At 36.6% G+C, this 13071-nt stretch overlaps 1 protein-coding gene across 5 annotated transcripts in view; it reads left to right on the forward strand.

The window, feature by feature from the left end:
- ass1 (argininosuccinate synthase 1) overlaps positions 1-13071 on the forward strand; it is a 191196-nt gene that overhangs the window by 77688 nt on the left and 100437 nt on the right. For 4 of the 5 annotated variants that reach the window (XM_069886007.1, XM_069885978.1, XM_069885970.1 and 1 more), the window contains exons 5-7: positions 6701-6757; positions 7948-8022; positions 8370-8402. In XM_069886007.1, the coding sequence (XP_069742108.1) occupies positions 6701-6757; positions 7948-8022; positions 8370-8402 (165 nt within the window). The remainder of the gene's footprint in view (positions 1-6700; positions 6758-7947; positions 8023-8369; positions 8403-13071) is intronic. The other variant, XM_069885996.1, reaches the window with a different exon arrangement.

Here is a 13071-nt window from a genome sequence, read left to right on the forward strand (position 1 = left end):
AAAAATAGACATACCATATGTGCAGGAAATGCATCTAACTGATGTGGAACATATAAATTAAGGAGAGACTGGGTAGGGCACGTAACGGCAGCATCATATAATTCAAAAGCCAGAGGTGTAGGAATATTAATTAATAAAAATGTACTAATCAAAATAGAGGAGGAAATAATAGATCCAGCAGTGAGGTATGTAATGACAAAGTGTCAGATATATTCAGAATTTTGGAATTTGCTCAATATATATGCACCTAATGAAGAGGATCAAAAGTTTATGCAAGTTATTTTTTTGAAGATTGTAGATACGCAAAGGAATATATAATGATAGGGGATTTTAACCATAATTTGGATGCAATGTTGGGTAAAACTGGACAAAAGACTAGCAAAAAGAATAAAGTGGCCAAATTTATGGTTAAATCAATGCAGGAAATGAAACGTCATGGATATATGGAGGAGGCAGCACCCAAGAGAGAAGGAATACTCATATTATTCAAGTAGGCATAAAACATACTCAAGGATTGATATGTTTTTGTTGTCAGCCCATATTCAAGGGAGATTTAGGAAAACTGAATATAAAGCTAGATTGCTATCTGATCATTCACCCCTGTTATTAGCAATAGAACTGGAGAACATCCCACCACGAACATATAGATGGAGGTTAAACTCCATGCTACTTAAAAGACAGGAATTTAGAGAGTTTATTGAACGCCAAATTAAAACATACTTTGAAATAAATACGGAATCAGTGAAAGACAAATTTATATTATGGGATGCAATGAAAGCCTTCATTGGAGGGCAGATAATAAGTTATGTAACAGATGAAAAAGGACTACAATTGGGAAATAGAACAGTTGGAAAGGGAGATGGTAAGTACAGAAAAGGAACTAGCAAAAAGGGATGATATATCAAAAAGAAGAGAATTAGCGGACAAAAAAATAAAATACGAAACATTACAAACGTATAAGGTGGAGAAGAACATAATGAAAATAAACAAAAGTACTATGAGCTAGGAGAAAACCCTCAAAATATTAGCCTGACAACTTAAAACAGAACAAGCTAAAAGAACTGTATTGGCATCAAGGAAAAAGGACAAACAAATTACATATAATTCAATGGAGATTAATGAGAACATTAAGGAATTTTATGAACAATTATACCAAACTGAGAATGAGGGGAAAGATGATAAAATAGAAGAGTTTTTAGCTAAAATTGAACTGCCGAAATTGCAAGAAGAGGAACAAAACAAACTGAAAAAACCATTTGAAATAGAGGAAGTACAGGATATATTAAAAAAGCACCTGAACAATAAAATGCCTGGAGAGGATGGATTCCCAATAGAATTCTATAAAACATTTAAAGAGTTATTAATTCCTCCTCTCCTGGAAGTAATGAACCAGATAGAAGAAACACAAAACTTGCCAGGTTCATGTAAGACAGCAATAATTACAGTAATACTAAAGACGGGGAAGGATCCACAAACACCAACATCATATAGACCAATATCTGTACTTAATTCAGATTATAAGATAATAGCAAAACTATTAGCAAACAGATTGGCCAACTGTGTACCAAAAATAGTAAAACAAGATCAAACTGGATTAATTAATGTCTGGATTAATTAATGATAACATGTCTGTAAATTTATTAATCTAATTCAAGCAGTTGAAAGAAATAAGAAGCCAACAGTGGCTGTAACTTTAGATTCAGAAAAAGCCTTTGACAGGGAACAATGGAATTAGTTATTCAAAGTATTACAGAGGTTCAGTCTCCCAGAAAAATATATTAATTGGATTAAAGCATTATATAATGGACCATTGGCGAAGTTAACAGTAAATGGATATGTATCGAACCATTTTAAATTAAGTCGGTCAACTAGGCAGGGATGTCCATTATCTCCCTCACTGTTCGCTTTAGTAATAGAACATTGGCTGAACTGATAAGAACAGAAAATAAAATAAAAGGGATAAAAATAAAGGAGGAGGAGTATAAAATCAGTTTATTTGCAGATGACATCATAGTATACTTAACCGAACCAGAAATATCAATAAAAGAGCTACATAAGAAATTGAAGAAATATCGGGGTACAAGATCAATGCAAATGAAAGTGAAGCGATGCCAATGAGTAATCCGGATTAGACAGAATTTAAAAAAGAATCACCATTTAAATGGCAAACACAAGCAATTAGATTCCTAGGTATTAGATTAGATAATAATTTAAGCCACATGTACAAATTAAATTATCAGCCACTAATAAAGAAATTGCAGGAAGACTTAGAACATTGGAAAGAATTACCACTAATGTTGATAGGGAGGGTAAATTGCATTAAAATGCATGTCTTCCCAAAGATACAATACTTATTTCAGTCATTACCAATTCCCTTAACAGAGAAATTCTTCAATGAACTAAAGAGAATAATAAGGAAATTTTTATGGAAAGGGGGGAAACCGAGGATAGCGTTAGATAAATTAACAAAGAGGTGCAACCAAGTGGTTTGCAGTTACCATACTTTAAAAATTATTATAGAGCAGCACAATTAAGGTATTTGTCAGATTTTTATCAGACAAGGAAAAAACCAGATTGGACTAAGATAGAGCGAGATAAAATAGGGGAGAAGGTACCGGAACATATACTTTATAATTGGGATGAAAAGCTGGTACAATATAAATGCTCACCAATATTGCATCATTTACTCAATATATGGAAGAAGATTCACTTAGAAAGGAAAAAACAAATTACCAACTACCAAAATTATTATTGATGCAAAATCAGCTAATCCCTTTTACAATAGATAACCTTTCCTTGAGAGCAGGGGTGTCAAACTCAAATTCACAGAGGGCCAAAATTAAAAACTTGGACTAAGTCGTGGGCCAAACTAAATATTTATTGAAAATTTTCAACAACATCTGCATGTTTTCTCTTCTTTCAACATATGTAATGTTAAACTTTTTCTTATTAAAATAAATGTTTAATAATAGTTTTGGTTAAACTCTTCCCAGAAGAAGCATTAACAAATGAGAAATAAAATATTCAATAAATAATATTTCTCTATAGCCTTTAAGCTCCTTTTAAATGTATTTTTTTTCCACAAGCCAACAAGTCAAAAAAATAACAACTTGCTTCAATGAAAATCCAATCTTTCAACTATGAACAGTCCAAAGTTAACCAAAGAAAATATTAATCCAAGCTTAGCTTGCTACACTGTGATTTACTCTGATGCACCTGGGTCTAAACCAGATACTTGGCATCTCTTCTTAGATGCAAGTTCATCAAACTCTGGGGTCAGAGTTTGCCTCCCACCTGTCTTGAAAGGTCCTGTTTTCTGTCTTTGGTTTGGCCATTTTTCGTAAGGGGTTTATTACACGTGAGTTGGGCGACAGGTCACAGATGCTAATGAAAGTAAAGAGAGGAGGTGGGGGCGATTAGCGGGTTGACGCCAACGCATTTGGAAAGCATTCTGGGATTTGTAGTATTAGCTGTGCATGCGCTATACTGGCGCGGCGGCCAGTGGGCCAGCTCTAATACATATTTGATATGATTGTGCAGGCCAAATATAATTATATCACGGACCAAATTTGGCCCATAGGCCTGAGTTTGACATGTGTGCTTTAGAGAATGGGAGAGAAGAGGAATTAAAAGAATAGAAAATTGTTTTTTGGGAAATAATTTATTAACATTTGAACAAATGAAGTACAAATATGGAATAACTCACGGTACAATGTTTGCATACCATCAACTGAAAGCCTACTTAAAGGATAAATTGGGAAACAGAGATTACAGAAGGAAGCAGCTTTGAATATGTGCTTACAGAAACAATGATAATAAAAAGATTTATAGCAAACATGTACATCAAGCTGCAAGAGCAGGAAAATGATGAAATAAGCTATAAAGCCAAAGAAAAGTGGGAAAAAGATTTAAACATAAAGATAAAAAATGGAATATGGGAAAAGTTATGCTCTGGAACTATGAAGAATATAATAAACAAGGTTACGTATGATACAGTATAATTGGTTACACAGGTTATATATCACACCCCAAAAGTTTAAAAAAAAATGGGATCCAACATTATTAGATAGATGTTTTCGCTGTAAGAAGGAAATGGGAACAACAGAACATGCAATTTGGGCATGTGAGAAAGTGAAAAAGTTTTGGGAAGATCTAAATCAGAGATTAAATAAAATCACAAAAAACAACATATCAAAAAATCCAGGGATCTTTCTTCGAAGTAATATAAAGAAGTAAGGAATTAGTCCTCAAACTGGATGAAGCGCAAAAAAGATTTATTATGATAGACTTAGCAGTAGCAAAAAATGTATAATGTCAACTTGGAAATCAGAAGAGAGCCTGAGAGTACAGCAATGGTACATAGAAATTAGTAAATGTATTCCATTGGGAAAAAATAGCATATAATTAAAAAAAATAAAGTCACATTATTTGAACAAATTTGGGAAACGTACATGGAACATAAGAGAGGGCTTGCCTTGGACTTCCACCCCCTAAAATGATAAAATGATAAGAAGACAAACTGAGTTGATCCAGTGTATAAAAATAGATGACACAATTTTCTTGTTTATTTTCATTGTGTGATGACATTGTTTAAGGGTTTTATTGTATTATATATGTTGAACATTTAATGGATTTGGAGGGGGGTGGGAAGGGGGGAGGGAAGGTAGTGGGGAAAAATGGGAGAAAATGCCACTGTGTATATTTAAGAGGGAAATGTTTGTATGTACTTTGATTGATGTGGTTCACAGTGTGAAAAACTAAAATTTAAAAAAAAAATGTGCATTATATGCCTGACAGTAACCCCTGCCTTCCCTGCTGCTGTGCCAGGAACCTGGCTGTGGTCTTGGCCATCTATTAGCACGTTCACAGCAATGAAAGTGCAAGTAAATAAGTTTGTAGTAGCAAGCACCATTGAGCTGGTTATAGTGAGGAAACTGCTGGGCTGTGGAGAGATGTGCACCCAAATAGGGTGAAGGGCAGCAGCTCCAAAGCTGGCTCTTAAAGTAGCAAGGGTTGGGGGCAGGACAGAATGTAGTTGAAATGAGGATGAGCGCAGTTAATAATGTTCTCTGCTGCTATGAGGTTGCTTTGTAATCCAGAGCCAGGGTTAAGAACTCCCTTGGAGTTTCAATGGGAGGGTCGTGAGCCAGGTGGGGAAATTAAAAGATACCACTCTCTGGATTACCACCTGAACCACATTTAAATGTATATGAATTTGCATATTGAATGCATTTTCAAAGGTTGATGTAGGAGAAAAATTAACAGATATTAACAGAAGCAATCGTGAGTTTCAGTTGAAGTGAGCTGGCCCCAGTGTCCATCTTTTACTGCTAGGTTTGTCAGAGTTCTGCTGGTATTAAATATGTAGATCATGTTTTAGACTTTTTTTAAAACAAAGGTTGGTGAGAAGTTAAAAATGATTCTTAGTCTTGGGGTATGTGTTGGAGGCTAACTACAAGTATCTCAGTGCTAATTTCTACATGGTATCATATTTTATGATTGCAAATTGTCAGTTTTGAAGCTTAGCCAAGCATGTTAGTTCGATGCATAAAAGTTGCAGACACCTGTATATACTAAAGGTCCGAGACTTTTGGGAGTGATAACTGGATCAACCCTTAGTGAATTAGGGATGTTTCTCTGCCAACTCTGCTTTTGAGAAAAGGTAAAATGAGGATGTTGTTAACAACCCATGAAAATGGTTTGTCAAAATTTTCAAACATAATTTCTGCCAAAAATTTTACTTATACATTAAAAGTTGCACAGCTGCTTGGTAGTGGTCAATGCCTACTCGATGTCTTGAACTTCAAAGTTAAAGTTCAAATTCGTTGTCAGAGTACATATTTGACATCACGTAAAACCTGCGATTCTTTTTCCTGTGGCCCAGGCAGAATTACCACTTAATTGGTAGTGCAAAAAACTGCACAAGAAGCTATGTACAGATGTAAACAAATAAAGAAATATAAGCAAACTGTGCAATACAGAGAGGAAAAAAAATCCATGAAGAGTAAGAGTTCTTAACTGAGTCCCTGATTGAGCTTGTTGTTGAGGAGTCTGCCGTTCATGAACCTGGTGCTGTGAGTCTTGTAGCATCTATACCTCTTACCTGATGAGATATAGGGAAAGAGGTGTTAATGCCACAAGAGAATAGAGCTCGTGCTGGTTGATGGAGATCCTTGATGATTGCTGCTGCACTCTGATGGCAGCTTTCCCTGTAGATATTCTTGGTGGTGGGGAGGCTTTTACCTGTAATGTCCAGGACTGCGTCCACTACTTTTTGCAGGACTTGCCACTCAAGTGTATTGGTGTCCTCTACCAGACCGTGATGCAGCACACATCTGTAGGAATTTGCCATGTTTTCTGATGTCATACCAAACCTCTACAAACTCCTGATAAAGTTGAGGTGCCAATGTTCTTTCTTCAAGATGACATTAGTTTGTTGGATCCAGGAAACTGACTCCCAAGAACTAAAATTTGCTCACCCTCTCCACCTCTGATCTCTCAATGATCACTGGATCAAACTCCTCTGGTTTTCCCTGACTGAATTCAATAATCAGCTCCTTGGTTTTGGTGACATTGAGTGTGAGGTAGTTGTTCATCCACTATTCAGCCAATTTTTATTCTCCCTCCTATATGCTGACTCATTGCCCCTTTTTATACCTGTAGCCCTTGGTGTATTTACATTTACTCACTTCTTTTTCAGGGAAATGACCAAGTCCGGTTTGAATTGACCTGCTATGCACTGTATCCTGAAGTTAAGGTGAGAAATTTGTATCAAAATTTTTGTAGTTGTTCAGTACCTGTGTCAAATATTCGAGAATAATTTGGAATTGCCTCATAATTTTTTTTAAAATTGGCAATCCAAAATAGACTAATTGATATTTGAAAAGGCAAATAAGAGGTTGATTGACACCTTTATCACTAAGAAATGTGCATTTCAAATGCCAACTGCTTTGCAATGAATTTATTAAAATTATTTTTTGGTTTAAAATGTCTGACTCTTTTCAGTGAAGAAACAGGGCACAATCCCATTTCCGTGTGCCTGACATTTCTAACTTTTATAAAGGAGTTTTTATTTTATTTTAAGACTGTTCTATAGACTGGGATTAAAGGTCAGGGTTAGGAAAAAGAAGACCTATCTCATCTTAGCTGATCTTCTTTTAGTCTACTGAGAACTTTTTGCTTTCCCTTGATAAGGATTGATTTTAAAGCCAGGAAGCTTGCCATTAATGAACTTTTAAGATCAACTAGTAAGATAGATTTGTATCGATCAATGTCTGATCTGGGATGTGAGGAGCTCTCTTTTAGTTCAGATAGATGTTCCATTGATGTTCATTTAAAAGGGGTGGAGAATCCCACTTCAACTCTCAAAATTAATCACGTTTGTTAATGTCTCAAAGATGTTTTAATGAGGTTATAGGTGATTTGGTGACAGGAAACATTTTGTTATCATTTTAGTTGACGTGACTCCGTATTTTCTTTAGAATTCAATATAGATTTTAAAAAGCTACGCTAATTTTAATGAACCCTAGATGATGGGTCCAGTCAAACGATGCAGGGCACCAAAGCAGATAAAAAGTAATAACGAGCTGATGTCAGGCCTGGATTTTTTTTTTAAAAGCCTGAAAATTGTATTTTTTTAAAAAAAAGGTACTGAATAAAATATTTATTGAAAACAACTTGGTACATAAAATTTATTCATAAAATGTGTGCATCAAATATATTTGATGCTTTTTTAATCATAAAAAGCAAAAGATGAATATTCAGAATCTTTTTAGTAAAGTTAATAAAATCAATTTTTAAATTATCTGCTTGGGTCAAAAATATTAAAATTTTTATTTGTGGAGAAGATTTTCAAGGTTGATCGATGAATCCAAAAACTCTTGCTTTTCAAATTTGCTTTTATCACCTTTGGCTGATTCCTTATTTATCTTGTGCTTTCAATCACAGATCATCTCCCCATGGAGATTACCCGAATTCTATAATCGTTTCTTGGGACGCCAGGAATTGGTAGCATATGCAAAGGTTTGTTGCAGTTAAAATTAAATAACTCATCTGAAATTGGGTTACAGATAGATCAAGAAAAATATTAATGGCAATCTTAATGATCTTGCTGTCCTAATATTTGCCAAAGGCCAGTACTTGTGTGTAATTGGTTGCAGATTTGAAAAGTCATAAAAGCAACAGGGCCATTTTTTTGACACATCTGTGTTAGTGAGGTTTTAGTCTTGACCTTTTATGTTTGAAACCATTCAGAATTTTAAACCAGAATCCCTCCACTGGAGTTTCACTTGGAGAGATTGGAAAGTTGCTGGGTGTGAGGGAATTCAAATGTCACACTACTATAGCAAATATCATTGTGTTTCTGACAGATTTTACAAAAAAACATGAACAACAGCCAACAGGTACAGATTTGCATTTAAAGAAAGAGCTAAGAACATTTTGCAGAACTTTTTCTTAAACAACTGTATACCATTCTAATCACAGCACTAACTGAATTAGAGGAAAGCTTGAATTTATCCTATACATTGAAGTCACTTGTGAATTCTTATTATGTGCAAAGTATAGCAGGTACTTGTGAGTGATTATAAAATGGTAATACAAGGCTTAAGTTAAAAGCTTCATTTATTTATTGGCATGGAATCCAAAGGGTACAGGACCAATATCCTGGTATAAATAGTCTCTGCTGGCCTTCATTTGTTCACTTGTTCACTTCATTTAGAGTTCTTTTCCTCTGAAGTAAACTGTGCATCTGGGACAGTGGAGTGCTCAATCACTCACCTACTCCAGGAGGCCAGGATACTGGTTAACTATCATCCTTTTGCAACTGTTCTTTGTAAGAAAAGATTTGGGAAGTCATTTGGGGTGATTTTTCACTTATCTAAGGACAAGGAGAAGAGTAGATAAAATGGGAAAGTGTTTAATTGAAGAAGAGCTAATTATGAGGCAGGAACTGGGGAGAGTAAATTGGGAAAATTTTTCCCTGGGAAATACACAGTAGAATTGTGAAGGATGTTTAGTGACCACTTGCGCAAGGTTTTGCGTAGCTTTGTCCCACTCAGATAGGGAAAAGATGGTTGGCTAAAAAGAGGGATACCTAGTCAGGAGGAAGAAAGAAACATCCATAAGGTATTGGAAGCACAAGTCAGAAAGAGATCATGAGAATTATAAGGTAGCCAGGAAGGAACTTGAGAAAGGACTGGGAGAGTTAGAAGGGAGCACAAGAAGGCCTTGGCAAGCAGAATTAAGGAAACCCTAAAGTGTCCTACATGTATGTGAAGAACAGAAGGATGGCTAGAATGAGTGTAAGACTGCTCAGGGATAAAGGGAGAACATATCCCTGGAGGTAGGGGAGGTCCTTAATGAAAATTTTGCTTCACTGCTCACCAGGGAGAGGAACTTTGATGAATCTGAAGTCTGTGGAGAACAGCCTATTTTGCTGGAGCATGTCAAGGTTAAGAAAGGAAGAACTAGATCATCTTAAAAACATTCAGATAGACAAATCCTTGGGAAAGAATGCAATGTGCTTCAGTTTACTACAAGAGGCGAGGGAAAAATTGCTGGGGTGTTGGTGATAATCTTTGAGTCCTCCTCTGGGAGTCGATGGACACAAATTTGAATCAATTGCTATGAAGAGGCTGATGGGTACAAATGCCAACTAATGCTTATGTTAATGACCAATGACAAAGTTGTCAGAGTTTTGGTTTAATTTCTATAAACAATGCAGTAAAAATGGCTATTGTAAAGAATAAAACATTTTGAAATGCATCACTGCACCTTAGTTGATAAAGGAGCCCGTGACTGATGAAATCCTGAACTAAAAATGGGAATTGTTCAAGTGTGCAGAGCGTCAGTCACCATCATGTTAACAAAAAGGCAAGTTAATGCTTTCACTGGAGTTTGTCCATCAGAACACATCTGAAATAGTCAGCTGCCTTTTCTGTCTGCAGCTATTACTTGACCTTCCTTTGATTTTTCAGCTTTGTGATTGATGGGTGATTGCGCAAGTTGCACAGATTTTAGTCAAATAGTCTAAGCTTTGTGCAGTGCACAAAAATGCTGGAGGAACTCAGCAGGTCAGGCAACATCCATGGAAAGCACTGGGTAGCCATTGTTTTGCTGGGGTTCTTCATCAGGGGATTTGTGCAGACAGCCTTGTAATATTCCTAAGATCAGCATTTTTCAGCCTATGGTCCATGGGTTTTGTAAGTGGTCTGCAGCAGAGAGGCAAAGACAAATAAAGCCCTAGAAAACTTCAGCACAAATACAGGCCCTTCAGCCCATCTAATCTGTACCCAAATATTTATTCTGCCTAGTCCCATCTACCTGCTCCAGACCATACCCGTTCCATCCATGTACCTATCCAAACTTTTAAAAGAACCTGCATCAACCTCCTCCATTGGCAGTTCATTCCACACTCTCAGCACCTTCTGAATGAAGTTCCCCAGAAACCTTTCACCAGCACCTCCACTCTTTCCCCCCCCCCCCCCCCCCCCCCCCCGCCCCCCAAACCTGGCTCAGTGATCCACAGGTCTGTTATTGGTGGTCAGTAGTCAGGAGTACATAAGGAGCTCTGTGAGTAGAGAAAAAGGTTCAAAATCATTGCCTTGGAGAAAAGCAGATGGGCCGTTTTATATTACACAAGTTTAAAATTTTAAAAAAATAAAACTAGTGTTACTTTTAGCAGCTTTTGCTTCATAGAAAGACCAGGAACTTCTGAGTGTGGACAGGGTTTGGATGGGGAGGGTGAAAGTACAGTTTTACCACATTTGATGGGGAAATTATTCACCATTTATCTCTGGTTGCTTTAGTTTGAAAGAAATTAATAAAATCAGAATTTTGTTGCTTTTAAAATCAAGCAATTGCAAAAATATCAAAGCCTTGCACTTTCAATTAAAGTTTAAAAAAACAAATAATATGACATATGCAGCAATTAAACATGAACTTTCTTCTTCTTTGGCTTGGCTTCGCGGACGAAGATTTATGGAGGGGGTAAAAGTCCACGTCAGCTGCAGGCTTGTTTGTGGCTGACAAGTCCGATGCGGGACAGGCAGACGGGGTTGCAGCGGCTGCAGGGGAAAATTGGTTGGTTGGGGTTGGGTGTTGGGTTTTTCCTCCTTTGTCTTTTGTCAGTGAGGTGGGCTCTGCGGTCTTCTTCAAAGGAGGTTGCTGCCCGCCGAACTGTGAGGCGCCAAGATGCACGGTTGAAGGCGATATCAGCCCACTGGCGGTGGTCAATGTGGCAGGCACCAAGAGATTTCTTTAGGCAGTCCTTGCACCTCTTCTTTGGTGCACCTCTGTCACGGTGGCCAGTGGAGAGCTCGCCATATAACACGATCTTGGGGAGGCGATGGTCCTCCATTCTGGAGACGTGACCCACCCAGCACAGCTGGATCTTCAGCAGCGTGGACTCGATGCTGTCGACCTCTGCCATCTCGAGTACTTCGACGTTAGGGATGAAAGCGCTCCAATGGATATTGAGGATGGAGCAGAGACAACGCTGGTGGAAGCGTTCTAGGAGCCGTAGGTGATGCCAGTAGAGGACCCATGATTCGGAGCCGAACAGGAGTGTGGGTATGACAACGGCTCTGTATACGCTTATCTTTGTGAGGTTTTTCAGTTGGTTGTTTTTCCAGACTCTTTTGTGTAGTCTTCCAAAGGCGCTATTTGCCTTGGCGAGTCTTTTGTCTATCTCGTTGTCGATCCTTGCATCTGATGAAATGGTGCAGCCGAGATAGGTAAACTGGTTAACCGTTTTGAGTTTTGTGTGCCCGATGGAGATGTGGGGGGGCTGGTAGTCATGGTGGGGAGCTGGCGGATGGAGGACCTCCGTTTTCTTCAGGCTGACTTCCAGGCCAAACACTTTGGCAGTTTCCGCAAAGCAGGACTTTATATATATATATATATATAAAGCATGAACTTTATAGAGAGAGAGAGAGAGAGAGAGAGATATAAGAAAAGTACCTCCCTCTTCAGCCAACTCTCCTAAGGAGACCGATAAAGAAAGAAAAAAGAAAGAATATTAAAGAAAAAGTTAAATATACATATTAAAATCTAATCAATATAAATATTCTGAGTATACCAACCACTTATTAATAAAAAAATATAATTATCACACGAAACATACATAATTTTTCCATTATTAGACAATATTTCATCTCATTATGCCATCTATTAATATCAATCATATTTGTATCTTTCCACATACTAGCAATACATTTTTTCGCTACGGATAAAGCGAAATATAAAATATACAAAAGCAAGCTGAAACTTGTCTAATCCCAAACCTTTCAGAGGTTGCAAACTACCCAATAAAAATACTGTTGGATCTAAAACTATTTTAATCTTATACAGGTATCCTAAAAATAATTGAATTTTCTTCCAAAAAGATTGTATATGCATGCATAACCAAACAGCATGAAAAAAAGTTCCAACTGTATCACCGTATCTAAAACACAAATTTGATTCATGAAAACCATATTTTTTTAATTTTTCAGGTGTCAAATATAATTGATGTAAAAATTGTAAGTAATCATTGCATAATGTGCATTTATCAATCTAGTTACACTATCATAACAGATATCTAACCAATCATCTTCAGAAAAAACTAAAACCAATATCCACTTCCCATTTAATTTTAGATCTATCCCAACCCTTTTTATCTATACCATCCTGTAATATTTGATACATAGATGAAATATAACCCTTCTCTGGTACCTTCATAAGAAAAGTCTCAAATTTAGTCATTTTAGGTATCTCTACCAAAAATACATTTTACCAAAGATCGAATTTGATAATAAAGAAATAGAGTTCTTATCAATACCAAAACCTTCCCTCATCTGATTAAAAGATAAAATCTTACCCTCTTTAAAACAATCTCCCAAATTTTTCACACCTTTAAATCTCCAATGCAATAAACTTTGATTATGTATTGAAAAAGGAATCAAACGGAGTCAAAGCCGATAATTTACCCCTAGAGTCTGTCATTTTATTTTTCTTTATCCATAACTTCATTAAATGTTTTAGTATAGGCACATTATATTGTTGTAACAAATTTATATTCCATCTAAACAA

This window comes from Narcine bancroftii, chromosome 1, assembly GCF_036971445.1.
Source record: "Narcine bancroftii isolate sNarBan1 chromosome 1, sNarBan1.hap1, whole genome shotgun sequence".
Classification (NCBI taxonomy): Eukaryota; Metazoa; Chordata; class Chondrichthyes; order Torpediniformes; family Narcinidae; genus Narcine; species Narcine bancroftii.